Source organism: Cervus canadensis, chromosome 1 (assembly GCF_019320065.1).
Source record: "Cervus canadensis isolate Bull #8, Minnesota chromosome 1, ASM1932006v1, whole genome shotgun sequence".
Taxonomy (NCBI): domain Eukaryota; kingdom Metazoa; phylum Chordata; class Mammalia; order Artiodactyla; family Cervidae; genus Cervus; species Cervus canadensis.
Window position 1 is genome coordinate 16,467,895 of NC_057386.1, and position 25,077 is coordinate 16,492,971.

The 25,077-nt window shown below is 38.3% G+C and overlaps 1 protein-coding gene across 4 annotated transcripts in view; it reads left to right on the plus strand.

The window, feature by feature from the left end:
* KANSL1 (KAT8 regulatory NSL complex subunit 1) overlaps positions 1-25,077 on the plus strand; it is a 173,093-nt gene that overhangs the window by 116,791 nt on the left and 31,225 nt on the right. For all 4 annotated transcript variants that reach the window (XM_043465761.1, XM_043465750.1, XM_043465769.1 and 1 more), the window contains 4 exons: positions 494-635; positions 12,138-12,242; positions 21,321-21,433; positions 22,232-22,427. In XM_043465761.1, the coding sequence (XP_043321696.1) occupies positions 494-635; positions 12,138-12,242; positions 21,321-21,433; positions 22,232-22,427 (556 nt within the window). The remainder of the gene's footprint in view (positions 1-493; positions 636-12,137; positions 12,243-21,320; positions 21,434-22,231; positions 22,428-25,077) is intronic.

Consider the following 25,077-nt stretch of genomic DNA (forward strand, 5'->3'; position numbering starts at 1 on the left):
TATATAATGTTAGCAATTGTTAGTGTTGTAAATAGTGCTTTTTTAAAAAGTGAGTATTTTCTACTTGTTAGCTTTTGGAAACACTGTTAATTTGGGTATGCTGATCTTGACTCCACAACTTTGCTGAAGCCTTGGTTAGTTTTATAATTGGTGGTGTCTTGGATTTTCTGTGTAGATCTGTAATCTTTATTCTTTATATTTCTTGAAGTAGAAAATATTTCTGTCTCCTGAGAAATTTTAAAAATTTAGAAAAATTTTTTGCCGCCAGATCAGGATATTTGGAAGGCAGTTTCAGCTAGTTAATTTGGGATGTATCTATATGCGAAGAGTTTTAGTATCCACATCGCCTGTGACATATATACACATCGTCTTGAGTTTTTTTGACACTCAAGTTGGTTTGTATAAGGGCATTTAGATGTTAAAACCTTCCCACTCCCATTTAGCATAAATGTTACTGCTACTCTTGGATTTCACTCAGTTTATTTCCTTTTAGGAGGCGCAGGTCAGAATGGAGATGGGCTGCAGACCGAGCAGCTATTGTCAGCCGCTGGAACTGGCTTCAGGCTCATGTTTCTGACTTGGAATATCGAATTCGGCAGCAAACAGATATTTACAAACAGATACGTGCTAATAAGGTAAGGGATAAGTGTCTGGTCTTTTTCAGCCCAGCTAAAAACTATCATTATCCCCTTTTCCCCATCCCTCAATAACTCTTAACTATGTCAAAGAGAATGATTTAATATGATCTGATATGGCGGTTTAATTTGTTTAAGAGCCTGGTGTTACTTAGCATGATGCAGACAACACTGTTAGAATAGAATATGGGTTTAGAACAAAACAGTTTGTACATCTGGGCTAACGGGGAACAGTTAAAAGGAGGGTGGGGCACGATTTAAGGTGCGCCATTGACCGTACCTGCGTAATTGTTAACGTGTGAGAAAGCGGTGGTGACTGAGGGTTTTCATCTTTTTTTTTTTAAACTTAAATGTGTTTCTGTTTTGCTGCTTAGCTTCCATTGTTGAGGGAAAATGGATTTTTTTCTGAAAGATAATTCAGGCAAGATTAGATTCTGGTGATTTCATTTTTTCCTTGTTCTTTTTGTGGTGGATTGACTCTTAACCATACTGCTTTTATCTTTAACAGTGATGCTTGTATAATTTTTCTCCTGAAAAATCAAGTTATAAAAATGTCCTCTGCTTATTTGGGGTTTGACTGAGGGATCGATGTACATGGAAAAGAAATCCATTCAGCAAATAGTTGAGTGCCTCCTGTGTACCAGCACTGTTCTCCTTAGTGGCAACACAGGGACAAATAAAAATCCTCCTTTTGTGGTTCTTAATTTCTTGGAAGGTACTTTTGGTATTAGCTTGATGCAGTGAACTCCCTGACTGAACATGTGGGTCTAGATGAAGCATCTTCTGCTTCTAAAAATAAGTGTCATGACACTTTTTTGTCCCACCTTAGTGCTGGTCAAAGCCTTAAGAAAATTGTTATACACTAAAATTGTGAACTGTGTGCATTAATTAGTAGGCCAAAAGTTAAAGGGTGACTAACTGCCAAGATGAACAAAAGAGTGAGGGTTTGAAGTAAAAGTTCTGCAGCCTCCCTAATATATTATATAAGCTTTTATTCCAGACATTATACTGGAGTGTTCTTTGAGCTTCTTCCCCAGATAGAGTTACATGTAATTCTCCAAAAGTTCATTGGAACATAATATAATTGAGGGCAAAGTCCAGAGGATTTAACCTTTTAAAAAAATAATAATAATAAAAATGGGTTCCCTTAGGATAGGGAACATATTAAATCCTGACTAACTTTAAAAATTAGAGCAAATGAGGATTTGAACCTAAAAATATTCACAGAGAATGGTAAATGTTATGCTTTCCTTAGCTGTTTCTCACAAAGAAAATTAAGTGAGATTTGCAGAATATCAGCTGGAATGGTGATTAAAAAAAATATCAGGAGATGGCTGAATATGCCTATCCTGAAGAGAAAAACATTCTTGCTCAGTGTCTGTGTCAAAACTTTTATAGCCAGTAATTAAGTGAGAATTTTCATATTTGAGAACTGAAGTCTCTTAGTAATAACTGAGATTATTAGAATAGTAGTCAGTCATATTTGTTGCTGTATCTATTATATTTGTATACAACTGTATGTATTGTGTGTTTATATATGATCCTCATTATAAAACTGCTATATCTAATAAACTCAAAGATGCTACTGCTTGTAGCGGCACCATATGTTACAGTTTAGGTGCTCAGTCGGGTGAAGCTCTTTGCGACCCCATGTACTGCAGCACACCAGGCTTCCCCGTCCATCAGGGTGGGGAAAGCTGCCTCACCAGCTCCTGGCGCCTACTCAGACTCATGTCCATCCAGTCGGTGATGCCATCCAACCATCTCATCCTCTGTCATCCCCTTCTCCTTCTGCCCTCAATCTTTCCCAGCATCAGGGTCTTTTCCAATGAGTCAGTTCTTCGCATGAGGTGGCCAAAGTATTGGAGTTTCAGCTTCAGGACTGATCTCCTTTAGGATGGACTGGTTGGATCTCCTTGCAGTCCAAGGGACTCTCAAGAGTCTTCTCCAACACCACAGTTCAAAAGCATCAATTCTCCAGCACTCAGCTTTCTTCACAGTCCAACTCTCACACCCATACATGACCACTGGAAAAACCATAGCCTTAACTAGATGGACCTTTGTTGCCATAGTAAGTATCTTTACCAGAGTCTCACAGCATGGATACTTCTGTTTTTGATGCATACTTCAGAGAAGTACTTAGGCAGTGTGCCTCAGTTTACAGTCTCACTACCTGTGTGGGAAGATTCTCACTTTTGGTTCCTACTTTATTCTTTAGCTCATAACTCAGTAGTAACGACAGCAGTTTTGTGAAATTATCAAAAATCTTACTGTTGTTCAGTTGCTGAGTCGTGTCTGACTCTTTGCATTCCCAGGGACTGCAGCATGCTTGGTTTCCCTGGCCTTCACTGTCTCCCAGAGCTCAAATTTGTGTCCATTGAGTCAGTGATGCTATCCAACCATCTCATCATCTGTTGCCTCCTTCTTCTTTTGCCCTCAAACTATATCAAAAGTCTTAGCTATCTCTGAATATCTGGAAAGTGATTGATTTGAAGTTTTGTGTATATATTGATTATCCATGGTTTTTTTTTTTTTTTATCATTCAGGGCATAATGTTATTACACCAGACTTACTACATCAGGTAGAATGTTGTTATGCCTGGACTTGGTATACCGTTTTTGATTCTAGTTCTGACTTAGCTGTCCTAACCTTGGGAAGAAAAGTCACTAAACACATACTAGCCTTAGTTTCATGGTTTATAACAAGACATTCTAGATTATAGTACTTTTCTTTTTTTCTCTACAGTATGAATACACGTCTTAAAAATTCTGACAGGAAGAATAAAAGTAGAATAATAATCGAAATAATATATCAGGAAAATTTACAGCTTTATTAAATATTTATATGATGTCTTTGGAAACAGTGTGTTAGTTTCCTGGGCCTGCCATACAAGGTTGCACAAACTGGATGGTAAACTTAAAACAGCAGACATTTATTTTCTCAGAGTTCTGGAGGCTAGAATTAAATCAAGATGTAGGCAGGACTCTGCTCCTTTTGAAGATCTGAGAGAAAAAGCTCCCTTGGCTTCTCACAGGCTTCTGGTGGTTGCTGGCGGTCTTTGGTGTTCCTCTTGTTTTTAGCTGCATCACTCCAATTTCTTCCTCCGTCTTCCCTCTTGGTGTGTCTGTGTCTCCCAATTTCCCTCTTGAAACCAATCAAATTGGGATTTAGGGCCCATACTAAATGGTTCTTTGTTCCTCTTTTTATCTTCATTTTAGCTTGATGATGTTTGCAAAGACCCTGTTTTTAAATCAGGTCACATTCATAGGTTCTAGGTGACAGATTTTGGGGGGCAAGCAGTAGACTTTTCCCCAAAGATAATTAGCTTATGTCTGATCTTCATGTATCTCTATAGTGACAGAAGTCTTTGAACATTTACTATGTGCTGAACACTGTACTAAACATTTTGCTGTTACTCACAAATTTAAAGATAAAGGGTCAAAGAGATCAAGTGGTTTGTTCATGGTCATATAGCTAAGTGAGTGCAGAGCTGAGATTTGAGGTTCTGACTCTGTCGTTCAAATTAGCACTTGCCTTAAATGCTTGACTATTTCATGAGTTACTGGAATGGGAGTTTTTTTTAAACTCCTGTGTTCTAGTAAAGAGATTGGTGTTCTCCTTTCCCATTCTCCAAAATTAGCCAGAGTTGCACAGGCATTTTCATGAAATCTAGGTTTGGTGATCAGCTGTACAGGTATAGTTTGTGTTTGGATGGGGAACTGGAGGGTAAGATTTTCTTTTTTGGATTTACTCTTTAAGCATGTTAATTTCCTTAAAGTGACCTATTCCAGAAAAGAAAGTATTTGAGAACTGCTGGATGAGTATCAGTTTTCTCGTCCATCAAAAATTAAGTATTGCCTTCCAGACTGTTAATTATTAGCCTCTTTGAGAATAGTGATTCCTTCTGCTCTTTGGAGAGTGGGTACAGTTACTAGGAGCTCCTCTGTCCTCTTCTTCATACTATTATGTCTTAACTTTCACATTCATTCAGCTTTTTTAAAAAGATACTCCCATATATTAGAATGAGAAGGGAAAATAGCATCTGTACCATGAATGATACTATATACAAGTACATTCATGTGTGTTACTTAATGCAGAAAGCACCAGCTTACAGGCTTGTAAGAAGCAGAGCTAAATTTGAACTTGGGGCTCTAAATTTATCTGACCCCAAAGCATTTCCTGTCTAATGCATTCTGCTGTTGTATCCTTTTCATCATGTCTCTTAAGCATATTTATTGAAGAAGGTGAATGCACAGGGACCAAGAGGATTCTATTGGTAAGGGAGACTTCTTTCTCTTAACACACAATCTTCAACATTCACATCTAGTACAAAATATTATCTTTTTTTAACCCTTCTTTTGACTGATCTGTCAGATTCCACAGCCTTGCTAAAGATGAAGGTGTTAATTGGGAATGAGAGGTGGAAGAACTATGAAACTTACAATAGATAAGCTGCTGAATGGGAATAACCTGGAATACTTGTCTTCAGAATTGATGTAAATAGTTGCAGTTCCATCTTAATGGAGTTCTAAGGCCTTGTGGTTAGCCGTGTCTTGCCTACATAGCCCAGGATGATCTTTACATAGCCCAAGACAGTCTTGTGAAGCTGGTCTACAGTGTGCCCACTGATCTATCTGAGATAGGCAGGGAAGTAAGTATGTGAAATTGCGTCTTAATTTTGTTTTACAGATGAAGAGGTGTTTTGGTTTTGTGGGGTTGTTGTTTTTTTTTTCTTTTTTGTATACAAATTAGTTTTTTCTTTCCTTTCCTTTTTGCTTGCTTGCTTTTGCCCTGTTTTGTAATCAGGCTTAGCACAGTTTCTGGTACCATTTCTTTCTTTTCCAATTTTACTTCCTTCTCTACCCCCCTCCCCCCCATTTTTAAATGTAGGATAGACTTGTATTTCCACAGAGGAATAATTTGCAAGGATCTGTTAGGACTGCATACCACCATGAGCCTTCCCAATTTCTTTTGTCCTGTATAGGAGTTCTGTAGGTCTGGATGATCCAGGCATGGTCCTGATTGTGACTTAGGGAGTGATAGTGAAGGGTGGGGAGACTCTCTGGCCTTTTCACTTTGGCCTTAGAGTGCAGTAGTCTTGATCTTATTGCCACTCATGGCTGATGCCACAGCCATGTAATGTTTACCCAGTGTAAACCCTGAGTGCTAGGGAATCCCAGCTTCAGGTTGCCATGAGAGGTGTGGAGTGGAACTTTATGGATTTTTCTTTGCTCACAGTGACCTTTCCTTTCATGACTACTAACTATATTAAGTCTATTTTAGGAAAACTTAAATAATCATGTAGACCTTGTTTCAGTCAATCTCTTTCTTAGACTCGACCACTTTTCAACTCTCACGTCATCTTCTATAAACTTCTGTTAGAGCACTGTCATTGTAATACTTTGCCTACCTGTCTATCTGAGGTAGACGAAGGTAAACTCCTTATGAGTGGAATGTATTTTATCTATTTTCTTATTCTTAGGGTTTCACACCACCCAACACATTGTAGACATTGAATAAATGTCTGAGTGAAATTTATTTCATTATTTATTTCATTTATTCATTTTATTTCGCTGAGAAAAAATTTTAGCTATTTGTATACTTTTTATTTACCCATCTTTTAGTTGCTTTTATCCTTTTTGGTTTGAGGTACAGTGTAAAGATTTAATGGTTGGTTTTGTATGCTGTAATGAACATACATAGATTTGGGGGTCAGACAAAGAATGCATATATGAATGGTATCTACATCAGCATAGCACTTGAGTACATATTTACAGAAATAGATTTGATTAAAACTAATGTGCATTGAAAAGACTTCTCAACAGATAGGAGCTCTGTTGTTGTGGCAGAGGCTGGAAACCTTGAATGAGTCTCCGACTCCCTTCCATCCCATCCCAGGAATTATATTTGCATAACTGATTGATTCTGTCTTCAAATATATATACCCAGAGTCCAATCACTTTGGTCTAAGCAGTTGTTCTTTCTGCTTCTCTGTTTGCTATCCACTCATCTTTGTGTCCACACAGTAGCAGATTGATCCTTTTAAACTATAAGTCAGATCAGTTCCCACTTCTGCTTGAAACGCCAGTGATTTACCATCAGAATGTAAAAGCTGAAATACTCTGAAGGCCCTGCACCACCCCACCCCCACTTACTCTTCTAACTTAAGCTAAACTCATAAACTCCACTCTTTCATTTTACTTCAGCCATACAAAATTCCTTAAAGTCCTTAAACTTACCAAGCTGACTCCAGCCTTGAAACTGTTGCATTTGCTTTTCCTCCAGATATTCCCAAAGTTTGTTCCTTCTCTTTCAAATAATCACTTTTTCAGGGCATTTTACCCAAACTACCTAATATGAAAGAGTGCCTATTGCCACTTTTTAATTCTCTCACTATTCTTTAGTTTTTTTAGCATTTTGACACTTTCTAATAGGCTACGTGAATTGGCTTCCCTGGTGGCTCATTGGTAAAGAATCTCCCTGCAAATGTAGGGGATGCATGTTTGATCCCTAGATTGGGAAGAATGCCTGGAGAAGGAAATGGCAACTTGCTTCAGTATTCTTGTCTGAGAAATCCTGTGGGCAGGCTACATACAGTCCTTGAGGTCACAAGAGTCAGGACTTAGCGACTAAACACCACCAGTAAGCCATGTAAATTTTACTTACTCATATATTGTTGATTGTCTTTGTCCCAGTATTGGAATTCTAAGCACTTTGAGAGATGAGTTTGGGCAGGGGTGGGCATGGGAAGAAAGATGTCTTTGTTCCTGTACCCCCAGCACCTAAAAAATGTTGATGAATGGAGAAATGATGGCTTGAATTTGAATGAATGAAAGCAAGAACAAAGAGTAACTGGTTCTAACTTTGTTGTTCAGTCACTCATTCATGTCTGACTCTTTGGGACCTCATTGACTGCAGCACGCCAGGCTTCCCTGTCTTTCACCATTTCTCAGAGCTTGTTCAAACTCACATCCATTGAGTCAGTGATGCCATCCAACCATCTTATCCTCTTGTCATCCCCTTCTCTTCCTGTCTTCAGTCTTTCCCAACATCAGGGTCATTTCTAATGAGCTGACTCTTTGTATCAGGTGGCCAAAGTATTGAAACTTCATCATCAGTCCTTCCAATGAATATTCAGGACTGATTTTCCTTTAGGAGTGGCTGGTTTGATCTCCTCACAGTCCAAGGGACTCTCAAGAGTCTTCTCCAACACCACAGATCAAAAGCATCAATTCTTTGGCACTCAGCCTTCTTTATGGTCCAGTTCTCATATCCATACATGACTACTGGAAAAACCATCGCTTTGACTAGACAGACCTTTGTTGGCAAAGTAATGTCTTTGTTGGATCTGACTAAGCCAGCTTGTATCCCTAGTTCTGCCTTGCCTTGGCCTATTGACATGACCTTCAACCTGTATCCTCCCTGGGTCTCTAAAATGATGGAGAATAAATGGTCCCTTCTAGGATTTTTAAAGCTTTCAGAGGATGATGTCTTTATAGTCTCCCAGATGCTTTTTGGAAATGATTTGGTAGTTTAAGGGAAAAAAAATTTTCCTTTGAAAAATAATGTCTGTGTTATCTTGACCTACTTTCTCACCTAAGAAAAATTTATGGTGTAACTTTATATCTAATAGATTCATTTAGGCTCCTAGCTTTAATTAATAATTTAATATTTTCTCAGTAAATGGGAGAGAGGTTTTTAATTTAAAACTAAAAAAAAATTATTATGCATTTCCTTTCTTGGTGTATGAACTCTGCTATAAATATGGGGGACAGGAAAATATTTGTATTTTATCTAAGTCTTCAAGGATCTTACCAATTAGTTAACATTTAAACAGAGAATTGAGGCAACAATAAATGAAATAAATAATTTGGCCTAAGGTTCTGCTCCGGAAATGAGATTTAAATATACAGGATGTAAAGATAAAATCATGAAGCTTTAAAAAGTCTGGCAGTGTGGATAAAGAAAGTAAGGGACTTAGTTAACCAGGGACATTTTCTTGGAAGGAGCTGAGACTTGGCTTTGACAGGCTCTTTGAAAGGATGCGTGACATTTTGGATAGATAAATGTAAGAAAAAGGCAGAAACCGGCATGAACAAAGACATAAGAACAGGTAGTGAGTGGGTATATTTATCTACTACTTTGTAATAACACCCACCTCTCAACACCAACAACTTCCTATATATTCAGACATTCTCTAGGAGATAATGTGATTAGTGTCCAACTGTGAAAGTAGTTGGAGATAGCTAAATAAGGTAGGGACAGATTATGGAGGACTTTAAATACCAAGATGAGTTTGGGCTAGCTTTATATAGGAAATGGGGAGGTGGTTTGGGCTTTTAAGCAGCAAAGATGTTGAATGCTGTATTTTGAGAAGGGAATGTTGTGCAAAATAAAAATAGCTGCTTTTTTTTTTTTTTACAAACAGTTTTTACTTTGAAATGGTAAAGTTTGTGAAGTCTATTTTATGCTTGTGATTAAAACAAGAAAATATTTTGCAGAGAAGTTTTTAACCAGAGAAACCCCATTCTGAAGGCTAGGGCCAATATTTCTTGCTGTATTAATAACCTCTCCCTCTTTCTGAGGAGTCTGTACCTCATATTCTATATAGGCTAGGTATAGTCTTATTCCAGAACAGAATAAGTTGTTTCTGTTGTTTCTCTTACTGGAGATGGGGGCTGGGGGTTCTGTTTTCCTTTCCTTTCAAGCTGAGGTAAAATTCCATTGTTCTTTATAGGCTAACCAACACCCTATCCCTCCAACTCTTGCCATATCTTTACATCTTTTTCATAGAGACTTTTGCGTTAGGAAGAACCCCAGCGACAGGATCATCTGGTTCATTGGCTCACAAGAGCCTATGTCATAATGACCTGAGGAGCTCCACTTGATACAGTCAAAATCTTTAGGCCCTAAAATCTATATTTTAGGATGTTCTCTAGGAGATTCTGATGCTGAGTCAAATGATTGAGTCTAGTGTTTTTCAGTTCAGAGCTTGCACTAGGACTTACAGGGAAGCTTTTTAAAAACAGAATACCCAGCTCCTTACCCCAGAGACTCTTAGTTGATTTGATGTTGGATCTGGGCAGCTATAGTTTAATAAGGTTTCCTCCAAGTGATTCTAATGCAAACTTTCCACTTAGAGCCTCTTAATCAGTCAGATCTCCTTATTTTCTCAACTAGAGAGCCAGAGACACAAAGCCTGGTCTCTTGCAGTCCAGTCTTTGTGTTACACGGCATCACAGCCTGATTCTGCTCGCCTCTGCGTGCATTCACGGAAGGTTCATTTGTGTTGCTTTGTTTGGTTTTCAAAGTAAGCCGTTTGGTTGGTACAAAAGTAATTGTGGTTTCAAACCATGAATTTTAAATCATTATAACTAGGCTCAAACACATCTTTATTACTCAAAATAGGAACCATTACAATCAACACATTTTTGCCAGCGAGAAATAAGTTTATTCCTGTAACGTAAAAATCCGTGTTTCGGGATTCAGTGAACTCTTGGAAAGCATTTTCTGCCTCCTGCTGGTTGTGGAAGTGTTTTCCCTGCAAAAAGTTGTTGAAATGCTTGAAGAAGTGGTACTTGGTTGGCAAGAGGTCACGTAGTGAATATGGCAGATGAGGCAAAACTTTGTAGCCCATTTTGTTCAACTTTTGAAGCGTTGGTTGTGCCCTGTGCAGTTGGGCCCATTCTGTTGACCAGTGCTAGCTTCAGGCATTGCAGTTTTCATTGCATCTCTTCAATTTGCTGAGCATACTTCTCCGATGTAATGGTTTCACCGGGATTCAGAAAGCGTAGTGGATCAGATGGGCAGCAGACCACCAAACAGTGACCATGACCTTTTTTTGGTGCAAGTTTGGCTTTGGGAAGTGTTTTGGAGCTGCTTCAGAGAAGGCAATGGCATCCCACTCCAGTACTCTGGTTGGAAAATTCTATGGTCAGAGGAGCCTAGTGGGCTGCAGTCCATGGGATCGCGAAGAGTTGGACACGACTGAGCGACTTCACTTTCACTTTCTGCTTTCATGCATTGGAGAGGGAAATGGCAACTCACTCCAGTGTTCCTGCCTGGAGAATCCCAGGGACGGGGGAGCCTGGTGGGCTGCCGTCTGTGGGGTCGCACAGAGTCGGACATGACTGAAGTGACTTAGCTTGGAGCTGCTTCTTGGTCCAGCCACTGTACTGGTCATCACCAGTTGCCATGTAAAACCCACTTTTCGTCACACGTCACAATCCAATCAAGAAATGTTTTGTTGCGTAAAATAAGAGAAGTTGACATTTCAAAAACGTTAATTTTTTTGATTTTCAGTTAGTTGGTGACACCCACTTAGGAGACTTTTCACCTTTCCAATTTCCTTCAAATGCTGAACAACTGTAGAATGGTCAATGTTGAGTTCTTTGGCAACTTCTCGTATAGTCCTAAGAGGATCAGGTTTGATCCTCTCAATTGGTCATCACCTTCCGATGACCGACCACTATGCTCCTCATCTTCAAAGCTTTCCTTTGCAAAACTTCTTGAACCATCACTGCACCAAATGCATTGTTGAAGTTGTAAGTTGTCTTTGCTGCTTTACAACCCATTTTGAACACGAACAAGAAAATCGCTTGAATTTGCTTTTAACCTAAAATCATTTCTATAGCCTAAAATAAATATAAAATAAATAGCAAGTGATAAGTCATTAGCAAGAAAACATAAAGTGAGAAAATGCACATTAAAATAATGTATAATGTAACCACATTTAAGAATGTTTTCCAGTATAAAATGGCAACGTTCAGCAATGCAAAATAGCGATTACTTTTGCACCAACCAAATAACTTCTGCCTTTAAAACCAAGCAGGGCCCAAGCTGGCTATGCAGAGGATTTATGAAATCATTTAAATTTTCTTTTTATATTTTTTATTATCTGGGATGAATGTAAAATCTGAACTTGAAATTGTGGAGCAAGAACCTAATCTAGAGTTATGCTTGTGAGACATGTGTGTTTGGAACAACTTTGTAAGTTTTTGGTTTCTAATATACTTACGGGGTAGAGACTGTTACACCTTTGTTTCACCCAGTGGGTGTGGTTGCTCAAATATAGTTGGTTTAGCTCCTCATTGTAATACTCTAGTTCTGTCATCCTTTAGCCACATGTGTGATCAAGTTAACTAGGAAAACTGCATTGCTGCTGTTAATATGGTATAGTCTGGTTGGTGATACAGGATAAGATACCATATTCTCAGAAAGACTCCAGATCTGGAAAGATGCTACAAGCCATGTTGGTTTGAACATTCATTTGGAAGAAAGGGGAAGCTTGGGTTTGAGTCTTAGGCCTTACTCATGGCTACTGCTAGGCTTTTGTTGAAGTCACTCTTGGGAGAGCAAAGCTGTGCTGGTGGTCTGTTTTGTTTCAGAACCATAGGATAAAGGGCCTCTGATAAACCAATCCCCTGCCCCTAACTCTTGATATTAACTCCAATTGAATTTGTAACTTACACCACTTAAGCTGTTTTTCTGTCTGCCCTGCAGGGATTGATAGTTCTTGGAGAGGCGCCTCCCCCAGAGCACACAACAACAGACTTTCTTCTTCCATTTAGTTCTGAGGTGAAGACAGATCATGGGAATGATAAATTGGTAAGTATAAAAGACAGAAAGGGGGAAATGAGTGAGAATTTGGGGTATAGCTTCAGCACAGTTTATTACAGTGGCTGAAGAAGAGTGACTGTATCCCCTTTTATAACTTAAACTCTGAATTCCTGAAAGGGCAGCACGGGGTCCCTCATGCAGTTGTGTAGCCGACTTTAAAAATTTTTAAAGCAGCTTCTAACTTCCAAGACAGCGCAGCCAGAGCAGGTACGGCATTACGGGACATTACTGGAAATTAGGAGACCGTGCGGCTCTGATGCCTTTGACAATTAAGGTAACTGGAAATTTAACTTACAAAGATGTTGAAAATGCTGTCTGAATTACCCCTTTAATTCTGTAGTGAAGATGAAGCCGTTGTTTTTTCATAATCTTTTGTATCTTTAGAGCCTAGGTCAAACCTCCATCTTAATGATTCCTTGCCTTTTTCTATTTCTCCAACACCAAAATTAATTTTTCCTTCTGAATTCCAAGACCAGTTTTATTTCTTTCATTTAAAAAATTTTTGGAGAAGGAAACAGCAACCCACTCCAGTATTCTATTTTTGCTTGGGAAATCCCATGGATATAGGAGCCGGGTAGGCTCCTTCATAGGGTCAAAAAGAGCAGCTGAGTAGCTTTCACTTCACCTCCATATATACATAACTTTAATATCATACCCATTGAGCAAAATAAGTTTCATAAAGGTGTTTCAGATCTTACTTAAACTAAATTAGACCTTTTGTATCCAGAACAACAACAATGTTCAAAATTTCACAGGTGTTTTATTATTGTATTAGTCTAATATTAAACATTTAAAATGCCTGTTCATAAGACTTGTTTTTGATAAGTTTATCTTTAGTGTGTTGTTTTCCAAATAAATACAATAAATAAACATCTTGTTTTCTTAAAAAAAAAAAAAATTTTTCCCCATATCTCGTTTTTTATTTGATCTAAGGAAAACAAATAGGTATGTATATGAATGAAATTGAGTTTAGACTTACAGAAAAGTTGCAGAAGCAGTACAGGGTCCCTGCATACTCTTTCTTCACCCAGCTTCCCCTAGCGTTAACAGCTTGCATAGCCATTGTTCAGTGTCAAAACCAAGAATTAGCATTCATAGACTACAGATTTTATTCCCCTTTCACTCATTTTTTCACTTATGTGTGCATGTGTGCTCATGCACCTGCCCCCCTCCATATTGGTCCAAAATCCCACATTACATATAGTTGTTATATCTCATCCAGTGTGTGAGAACACCTCAGTTTTTGTCTTTCATGACCTTGACACAACCGTGCTGGTAAGTTATTTTGTGTAATGTTGCTTAGATTGGAGTCACCGGGTGTTTTCCCATTAAAGGTTACGCCTTTTTTTTTTTTTGCAGTAATATCATAGAAGTGATACTGTCCCCTTCTCAGTATACCATATTAGGGGTACATGATGGTGGTGATAGCTTTTTCACTTGGTTAAGGCAATAACATGCCAGTAAAATTAGTATTTTTTCCTTTATAATTAACGACTATGTCATAGAGGGATGCTGTGCATTTTTCTGTTGCTTATTACGTTTTAATACACAGTTTTATCATCCACTGGTAGATTTTACCTGCAAAATAACTGCAGTGATCATTACTGTGGTGTTGACTAAATGGTGATTTTCTATTTTCCACATTTGTTCATTGGAATTCTTCTAGGAAGAGCTGTCTTTTCTCCCTCATTTGTTTATTTAGTTGGTTAGTCAGTTGTTTATTTCAGAAATGTTTTTATGGTTGTTAATTTTATTTTATGGGTTATTAACTACTACTGTTTTTCATTATTCACTTCCAAGTGTCTCAGCTTTTGGCATAGGGACCTCTTTTCAGATTGGTGCCCATGTCGTTTCGATGTCCCCCCCACCCCTTGTATTTTAAGTATTCACTTTCTCCACCCAAAAATATCCCGGACTCTTCTTGTATTGTACTTATTCCAGCCCTGGTTCTTTTTTTTGGAGACGAGATGTTTGAGACTACAATCTGGATACTTGTTATGCTCACTGCTACTTGGCGTCATTGCTTCTATCTGAGACTTCTCAACACAGCTAGGAAATACATTAAACACACATATATATTTTGCTTTCTACCCCTCTGTATATGCACTCAACACCATGAGTTTATACTAATACCAATCTGACACCAGTCCCTCCCTCCTCTCTTTCCATACCAGTCTAACACCAGTGTCTTTCTCCTTCCTTACTGATACTTACTTGTTCAGTCCTAGTACCATATAAAGCAGTTTCAGAATTGCTATCTTATACTCCTGTGAGAAATATCTTTACTAACTAGAGTACAATATTGTGTACAGTACGTTAGCTCAATGATACAGAGTCAAAATAACTATTTCCAGAAGTTATGTTAGTTCTTTTCCTCTTCACACCTTTCAGTATGAGTAGGCAATTATTTTGTAATACAGTTAGGTTCTTTCGTTACTATAGTATTTCACTTCTTGTTGCCCATACACACACAGTAGTTGACATTTATTAGTTGTTTTTTTTTTTTTTTAATTAGTTGGAGGCTAATTACTTCACAACATTTCAGTGGGTTTTGTCATACATTGATATGAATCAGCCATAGATTTACACGTATTCCCCATCCCGATCCCCCCTCCCACCTCCCTCTCCACCCGATTCCTCTGGGTCTTCCCAGTGCACCAGGCCCGAGCACTTGTCTCATGCATCCCACCTGGGCTGGTGATCTGTTTCACCATAGATAGTATACATGCTGATCTTTTGAAACATCCCACCCTCACCTTCTCCCACAGAGTTCAAAAGTCTGTTCTGTATTTCTGTGTCTCTTTTTCTGTTTTGCATATAGGGTTATCGTTACCATCTTTCTAAATTCCATATATATGTGTTCGTATGCTGTAATGTTCTTTATCTTTCTGGCTTACTTCACTCTGTATAATGGGCTCCAGTTTCATCCATCTCATTAGGACTGATTCAAATGAATTCTTTTTAACGGCTGAGTAATATTCCATGGTGTATATGTACCACAGCTTCCTTATCCATTCATCTGCTGATGGGCATCTAGGTTGCTTCCATGTCCTGGCTATTATAAACAGTGCTGCGATGAACATTGGGGTGCACGTGTCTCTTTCAGATCTGGTTTCCTCAGTGTGTATGCCCAGAAGTGGGATTGCTGGGTCATATGGCAGTTCTATTTCCAGTTTTTTAAGAAATCTCCACACTGTTTTCCATAGCGGCTGTACTAGTTTGCATTCCCACCAACAGTGTAAGAGGGTTCCCTTTTCTCCACACCCTCTCCAGCATTTATTGCTTGTAGACTTTTGGATAGCAGCGACATTTATTAGTTTTTGAGTGAGTGAAACATACTACCGTGCTAAGAGCTAAAGCTGTACAAAAGACTGTAGCCCTGTTCCTGTTTGCACCTTCTTTCCATTGTGTTCCAACCTCCTTCCAGTTTCATTAGTTTTTGCACTATCCTTCCTTCCTGTATTTCTGCTGCACAGATGAGCAGATACATGTGTATTTACTTATATCTCCTTTCTTACAGGAAAGCTAATTACTGGGTAAATATTTTTTAAAAGACTAGGTTTGAGTTTTTTATTTGTTTTACTGAAAGGATTGCTTCTATGGCTTTTGACAATTCAGTCATTGTTTGTTTGCGTCTATTTGCAAAAATAAGTATCATTCTTTTATCCTTTCCTCACTTTGTAAAATGGATGGGGTTAACAAGTGAACCTTTCCCAGAAGTAAAGCATGCAAAAATATAAGCTGTTACTTTTTCTTTTTAAACATGTAAGGTATAATCTTCCTACCATTGGTAACACAGGAACAAGGTTCTTTTCCTTGAAGTTTTGTAGTCAACCAGGGACAATGAAGGGTGCGTTGGCCCTGTGAGGGTTTTGAGATAAAGACTAGAGGCATGGGGTTTCCCAGGTGGCTGTAAGCTGCGTGCATGCTAAGTTGCTTCAGTTGTGTCTGAGTCTTTGTGACCCCCTGGACTGTTGCTCACCAGGCTGTCCATGGGGTTCTTCAGGCAAGAATACTGGAGTGGGTTGCCCTTCATATTGAAGGTCTGCTGACCCAGATCAAAGCTTGTATCTCTTATGTTTCCTTCATTGGCAGGTGGATTCTTTACCACTAGTGCATATTGGGCTGTGGATAAATAAGTAATTGCAAAAACAGTCTTATAAATTCTTACTGTTCAGTAGAAAGATTGTCAGCGGTGTTGGTAAATATAGATACTAGATTTAGTGGTCTTGGACTTGTATTATGCTGGTTTCATTTTTAGAAATGAATAGTTCAAGGTTGTTTTAATATAATTATAGTTTATATTTCAACCTCAGTATAGAGACAGGAAAGTGAGGCACATAGTCACATTTTACATACAGAAGTTGAAGCCTCAGCAGGTAGCTTGGTGGAAAGTTCCATTTTCACTTTAGCACAGTTTTCTGACCATGGTGCTAGTTAGTGAAAATGACTGGTATACTCCTTGTGGACCAACAATATTTTGTTTATTTTAAGCAAAACTATGCTGGATTGGTAAAGAATCCGCCAGCAATATGGAAGACATGGGTTCGATCCTTGGGTTGGGAAGATCCTCTGGAGAAGGGAAAGGCTACCCACTCCAGTATTCTGGCCTGGAGAATTCCATGGACTTGTATAGTCCATGGGTTTGCAAAGAGTCAGATACGACTGAGCGACTTTGACGCTCACGTTCATGCTGGGTATCTTTGAGATGGAGAGCATTTTACCCCGGGAATGAAAGTTGAATTCTCTATATCCAGGTAGCCTTTTCTTTCCATTTTGATAACGTTTGTCAGAAAGCAATAATGAACCAGAACAGAACTGTTCTGGTTTTTTCTAGACAAAGAAGAATGGTATTTTAAGCAATGATGGCATGGCATTACTTAAATGACTAAAGTAAAGGTACATACACATATGTCTTGCATTACACATCTAGAGATTTATTGTGTGTTTTTAAGTTGTGTGCCTTTTGACTTTTTACCCTTTTACTTTCTCTACTTTTTAGTAAAAGAAATTTAGTAGACATGAGTTCTTAGATCCCAGAAAAACCTACCCCCAGTAAACCTTACTTTAATCCTTTTCTTTAAGGGCTCTTTGTCACACTTAATTGATCTGGCCAAGAGGATAGAGCAATGAATCAAACAGATGCCTGTTTTTATAGGAATAACAAAATGGAATCTCACTGCTGTGTTAATTATTTCATGCCGTATGTCTGATCCTTTCAATCAGGGGAAAAAATCACTTCAGTAACCCTCCTTGCTACCTTTAACTCTAAGATAGCCCTGAAAGGTAATCTCCTGGAGCTCTACTTTAGAAAAAAGGGGGTTTACAGAAGTACTCTGTATACCACTTCAGGTTTTCTACTCTCCCTGGTATCAGATGCATGTACCCTCAGAGTATATCTGAACATCACATAAAGCTTGAGAGAAGCTCTGTAACAACTCCTATTTACACTTTCCCATTGGATGACAAGTATCTGATTCATGCTTAGTGTCCTGAAAATACTAATGATGTAAACCACTGCAGTAGTAACAGTCAAGCTTATGTTAATGTGTGGATTTAATATTTGTGATGTGTTTGTTAATATTTCTCTACCCTGTCTTTGAAGCCTTTTGGATTGCAAGATAAGGGGTGTTCACTTTTTCTTAAGGCAATGTGAATGCATTTAAGAAGCGCTTTGAAGCCTTTTGGATTGCAAGATAAGGGGTGTTCCCTTTTTCTTAAGGCAATGTGAATGCATTTAAGAAGCGCTGAGTAAAATTACATGTGACTGTGAGTTGTGTTTTTCTAGATAAAACACTATTAGAGGATTGGGGTTAATATTTTAAGCTCTTTGAATTTGCGAATGGATGATGAACCTAGTTGCCCCAGTGCCCTGCTTTGGGACTTGAGGGTGATTACACGTAGAATATCCCAGGGTTTCTAAGCAGATCCCTTCTAAATATTCAGCACCTACTTACATGGTTGAAGCTGAAATCCAAGCACATTTCTTCTCTGACTTTCTTGCTCTTAATTGCTGTGTGCTTCTGTATCATTGACTAACATTTCTGTGCGAAATAATGTTTTGCCTGTTGACTTCTATTTTAATTTGGGGAATTACCCTCAGTAAAGTTCAGATTTCTCTTAAGAAAAACAATGAAATGCACATTGAAGATTAATGGCCCTTAAATTTACTATACATCTATAGTCATGAAAAACAATAGGTTAATTAGCTAAGAAAGGTAAACTTGTTTTTTTTTTTCTTTTTTTTTTTAAACTTGTTTTGAAATGAGGTTTTGTTAAAGAATGGCAACATTTTGTCTTGACAGGTGTCTTGGTTGGTGGTTAGTTCTCCATAATCCCTAGAAAGTAAATCTTAATCAAATGGAGAGTCAACCTGTTACTTAAACGTGGGACCTTGTGAAAACATGTACATACATAAACCAGATCTCTGTTGTAATTTAATGCTAAAAGCTATTGTTTTAAGTGAATATAAAGTTGACAAATTCTTCAGATCAGTACAGGAAAGTTCATAGTCATAGCATTTTCACGTTGGCAGGAAACTTTTTTCATCTAAAGCAGAACTTTTGAAATCTAGGAAAGCTGTAACATGGCTGGAGTTACACATCTGCTAGTTAACACCAGCCTGAATTTTTAAATCATCTGTTCCTTGACGTACTATAATGTTAATATTTGTTTGGGCCTTTTGTGGTGTTCCCTGAATAGTAAATTCTCCCTAGCATTCAGGAGGATATTTGGGTTTATCTCTCTCTCTTTTTTTTTTGTAAAAATATTATCTAAATATAAAGAAAACTTCAGTATTCGTTTTATCCTGCCTCTGTAACACTATTTTTACCTTTTCTGTTTTCTGTGTATGTAAATTTTTTTCACCACAATTGTATTAAAAATATTTTGGATTTAAAACTCTGCCTCAGGTGTTGAGTATTTAGGTTATTGATCCCTATCATTTCAGTGACTGCCTTTATGTGTAAGATTTTGGGGGATGTTTTGTTAAATGTTTTGTTATTTCTTTAAGATAGATTTTAAGAGGGAGTAACATACTTTGTCAGAAGATACAAGCATCTTTGCAGCTCATTGTTGTTCGGTCTCTAAGTTATGTCTGACTCTTTGCGACTTCATGGACTGCAGCAGGCCAGATCTCCCTGTCCTTGACTATCTCCCAGAGTTTGTTCAGACTCATGTCCATTGAGTTGGTGATGGCATTCAACCATCTTATCCTCTGTCGCCTCTTTTTCCTCCTGCTCTCCATCTTTCCCAACATCTGGGTCTTTTCCAGTGAATCAGTGCTTCACATCAGGTGGCCAAAGTACAACTCTTACACCTACTTTCCAAGAGGAAATCAGTGTGACTTTTAAGGCAATGAGTACGTGAGCCAAATGTACCATGATTTTGGTGTCGTTGACTAATATAATTAATTGTTCAAGGTACATCAGTAAACGTATAGGACATCAACAAGGAAGACAGAACACTTTCCCAGTGTTTACTCATTGTGATTTACTCATGTGTCTTGTCTGTATTCCTTGATCTAGATTTTTGGATAATTTGTATTAAATTTTTAAAATTAGCTTCCCAATCTCTTGTTCTTTCTTGAGATTGCTCTCAGGTCTTCAGATACTTTGGCATTTTCTCCTGGTGGGTATAAAGATCAAAAAAAAAAATTCAGCGATACTGATAAATAGAATTTCAGCATCAAAATACTGGCTTTGCTACATCCTGATAGCAGTCATAGGAAAGGGAGCATCAAAACACCCCAAAGTCAGTTTGAATGTAAGGAGGAGACAGAGACCACAGCCGTTTTCTGATATCCCTTGGATAACTGAACTGTGGCTTCATTGCCAATACCTCAGATGCTCCCTGTGATTGACATCTCATGGCTGCCCCTACCCCTTTTAACCTGTGGTGTGTGTTCAGTCGCTCAGTTGTGTCCAACTCTTTGTGACTCCATGGACTCGAGCCTGACAGGCTCCTCTGCCTGTGGAATTTTCCAGGCAAGAATACTGGGGCAGGCTGCTGTTTCCTACCCCGGGGGATCTTCCTGACCTGGGGAAAGAACCCTGCGTCTCCTGCGTTGGTAGCCAGATTCTTTACCACTTGTGCTACTTGGGTAGCCCCCTTTTAACCTAGTAAATATCATTTGTTTTGAAATAGTAAAATTCAAAAATTTCCAGATTTTTCCCCCTACCTCCATTTTTTCATTTTATATTTAAAATTCTAAGCGTATACAATTGACTCTTGAACAGCACTGGATTTAATCCACGTGTAGTGTATAGTTGGCCCACTCTATTCTTGATTCCTCCACATCACCAAATTCAACCAGCTAGAGTGTTTACTGTGTAGTAATGTAATATTTACTGTTTAAAAATAGCCACGTATAAGTGGATCCATGCAGTTCAGATTCAAAACTTGTTTGAAAGTCAATTGAATTTGATTTGTATAATGCAGACATTAGTTCCTACCTGGTAGCATTAGATAGTTATTAGTTACTCATTGACATTTTATTATTTCTTTTATTATATATATATATTTAGTAGAGTTTTCTAGAAACAAGCTTCCAACATATTCTGTGACGTTAAGCAGGTATTAACTACATTTAAATATACTCTTAATTGTCTTGCTACTGAACTTATATACCCTTCTTGACTTTTAGGTTGAAAACTTGAAGACTCTTGTTACTATGTAATTGTTTTGCTGTGCTTCCATTCCCTGGAATCATTAGGCCATTTCCCTCTCAGTGGGCACTTTACTACTTTTAGTCTGTTAAATATTTTAATTCCTCACCTCTCCTCTCCAAAGCAAAAGCTGATTGCTCATAATTTTTTTTTCTTCAGTCATAGGAGGGTTTTTTTTTTTTTTTTAAGGCCTGAAAATGCTTTTATTTGGAATGTGTTAAGACTTCAGCCCAGGAGTCACAAATCCAAGAAATACTGAAATTGTGTTCCACAAATGAGTTGTTTCTCAAGCTGCTCGTGAGAAATGTTAGGTGTTTCATTTAAATGAAACGGTGCTGCTTTTCAGGCTAATGCTGTTGATTAAATGTTGACGATATATTTTTGTTTTTCTTCTATTAAGATCGAATCTGTTTCTCAGCCACTGGAAAACCACAGTGCCTCTGGTCATCCTTCAGAGTCACTGTCTGCTAAATCGTGTGGAGCGTTGAGACCTGTCAATGGAGTTATTAACACGTAAGTTTATCTTTTCTGCATACTTCTATATGCTCATCAGGCTTGTAAAAGATGAGTTTGAGGCTTAGTTATGCCTAGCCAGGACTAACCCTGCTTTAAAGAAGCAGAAACCTTATCACTTCATAATATTGTGCATGCCTCCTACTGTAGCAAGTGTATTTTAAGTAGCATGCTAATATATTTTCCTGTTACTTACTGTGGGCTAAAATTGTCCCAGCATGGAGAAAAATTGAAAGTCCTAAAGTTGTTATGAATTATTGTGATTAGCTCTGTCTTTGTAGAATTTCCCAGAAGTAAAATCCTCTACTCTAGAACAGATTAGATTGCTAAAGGCTATAAATCTTTATTTTTGAAGGATAAGGAATCCTTCTGCAAGTGAACAGTGAGTACACATCCCTAATAGGCAAGATTCACCAATAGAACTGGTTCTCAGGCAGCTTATTAACATTTGCAAAAGTTCACCATTTTCTTACCAGTTATAATTCTCTAGACTTTTAAAATTTTATGTTTTTGTTGTTGAAGAAAGCTGAAATCACTTAGAACCTCCTGAGTTCACTTACTGACCTTTGCATTTTTTAGACACGATAGAGTAACATCCACCAAAGAGCCTTACAAATAAGCACAGACACTGCATCACCATTTAGATTAGCAGACATAAGCATCAAGAGGTGATCTCTCTGTGCTCTAGAACACTTGTTTGTGTCCGTAAGCATTTGCAAGTAGAGGTGGTTGAACCAATGTTAGAGGCTTTGTTTCTTTCCATCTTCTGTGAAGTAATTCTTCCTTCCCCTTGTGTAGTCTTCAGCCTGTCTTGGCAGACCACATTCCAGGTGACAACTCTGATGCTGAGGAACAGTTGCATAAAAAGCAACGACTGAATCTAGTTTCATCATCAACTGATGGCACCTGCGTGGCAGCCCGAACCCGTCCTGTGCTGAGCTGCAAGAAACGAAGGCTTGTTCGACCCAGCAGCATTGTGCCTCTTTCCAAGAAGGTCAGTACCAGTGAGACCTGGTCCTTGTTATCGTGAGCCAGGTGCTCAGATAGAGGTACTAGTCCTTGCCAACTTTGGTTCATTTAACCAGTGTTTTCCACACTTGGCTAACTAACAAGGCTTCCTGCAGAGCTTTAGGAGATACTAGGTTCCTGAGCCCTGTTTCCTAGAGATTCTGGTTTGGTTTGCTCTGGAGTTGGGCCTGGGAATCATTTTCAAAAAGCTAGAAAGCTCCTAGGTGACTCCTCAGCCAGGTTTGGAAACAATTGGCTTGAGATTTTTAATAGAAGTGGAAGAGAGGAGATTGTGAGTTCTGCCATCAATTACATGGAGGAGAGCGGTATGTCTTCTTACTGTTTTCACTGAAAATGGCAGTGTGGAATGCTTTACTTTTAAAGAAGAATCTCCATTAAAGTCTCTTATATTTGATGATACTAAATGAATGTTTGTCTTCACAGACAAAATGGAAATTATTTTATCTACAGGAAACTTTTGATTCCTGACTCTTCAAATAGCAGGGTTGGATTTATTCTAAAACCAGTGAAATAGTACTCCAGTAAAAAAACAACAAACAAGGAGTGATTAAGAGCATTGACTCTGAAGAGGACAAATTTCGGTTTGAATTGTGGCACTGCCGCTTAACAGTTTTTGTGTGGAGCATGTTAACACCCCACTCCACCCCAGAATGCTTCGGAGATCTCATTTTTATTCATTCATTTATTCAACAACAACAACAAAAATTTTTGAGCTCCTCCAATAAGCTGTTACAGAGTTCTGTGCACTGGGGGTACAACACTAAAAATAAACCAGACAAAAATTCTTATCCTTGTGAAATAATCTAAAGGGTAGAAACAGAAAATAATACATGAACATCTATTGTTTTTATTTTCTGTTTCTACCCACTAAATTATTTCACTAGGGTAAGAATTTTTGTAAATAAAACAATAGATGAAGTATCTGGCATGTTCTGTAGTGTTAAATTTGGTTTCCCTTGTGGCTCAGCTGGTAAAGAATCCGCCTGCAATGCGGGAGACCTGGGTTCAGTCCCTGGGTTGGGAAGATCCCTTGGAGAAGGGAAAGGCTACCCACTCTAGTATTCTGGCCTGGAGATTTCCATGGACTGTATAGTCCATGGGTTGCAAAGCGACTGAGCAACTTTCACTTACAGTAGTGTTAAGTGCTGAGGAGAAAAATGCAGCAGAGGAAGAGAATAGAGAAGGCTGGGAAACTCAGTTGGAATTCAGCCTTGAGGCATTTTTTCATTCTAAGCCTTGGAGATGTGAAAGATAGGAGACTGGGAAGGAATGACTAGTGAAGTATTGATAGAAGGAAAACAAGGAGATTGTGGTATATAGAAGGCAAGTGAAGAAAATGTTTCAGAAAGGAAGGCATGATCATCTGTGTTAGATGCTGAAGAAAGGTCAAATTAGATGAAGATTTAGACTTGACCATTCAATTTTGTGGGGCCAAGGTTGCCTGAGACCTTTGTAAGCAGTTTTGTTATCGGTAGAAGAGTGAAATTCTGACTGGATAAGGTTCTGAAGAGAATGGGAGGGAAGGAATTGAGCAAACCATCAGAGAGAGCACTTTCAAAGAATGTTTCTGTAAAGGAGAATAGAGAAATAGCCTGTTTGAGGGGAATGTTTCTTAAGATAACACTATTGCAGTATATTTGTCAGTGGGAAAACTGAGGACAAGGAAGAGGCGGGTAATTGTTGCAACGATTACTATTTGGACAGTAGATTTTCAGTGTTTGACTTGTTTTGTTATAGTATGCATTTGGACTGTATGTCTTTGCTGTGATCTTTTTTAAAAGGAAAGTATTATTAGTGAAAATTACCTATGTTTCTCTTGTCTCTTCCTCAGACTACCTGCATTACCAAATTACCAGAAAAGAATTTGATGGGTTTCTCATATTGACATTTGAGTCAATTTTTATTAATAGTTATATAAATCTAAATTATTTTCTGAAAGGCTGAAGAATTTATATTGGAAAAGCAAAGAAAACAGTATAATACTGTTAAGTATAAGAAAGTAGTTTTGGCCATGCCCTCGATGCTTTTAACAAAAACAAAACCTACCAACACTGCCTCATGGAGAAATAGTGTTCTTTTTCTGAAGTTACAGGATAGCCTCCTGGACTCTTACAACTGTGAAGTAGCAAGGCTTCTTGTTGCTATTGACAGTAGTTTTCTTCCTGTTTATGCCTAAAAACTGGTGTACTTTTGAAGGTACCTATGTGTATTCAAAATAAGGGGGAAACATACAAAGCATACTAAAGATCCTTTGGTTCCAGTGCCAGTGTCTAAAACAGAATCTTCCTGACATATGCAGAAATAAGCTACATGGGAAATAAGACAAAGAAGTAATTTTTGTTTGGGAAATAAACCATCTGCTGATTTTTAGCAGTTATGCTGGAGTTCTGCCCTAATTGGAGACAAAGGCCATTCTCTCTCTCTTAGTTGCTCACTGTGTCTCCAATGGATCCTTGATTAGTGATACTGAGCAAGTATATTGCCCTCTCTCATTTGGTGATGGATTTGCCAAGCAAATTTATTCAGCAGTTTTGGGTCCCCTCTGTGTTCCAGGACACCTGGGCTTCCTTGGTGAACAAAAGTCATTGCCCTTATGGAGCTTACTTTCCAGTGGC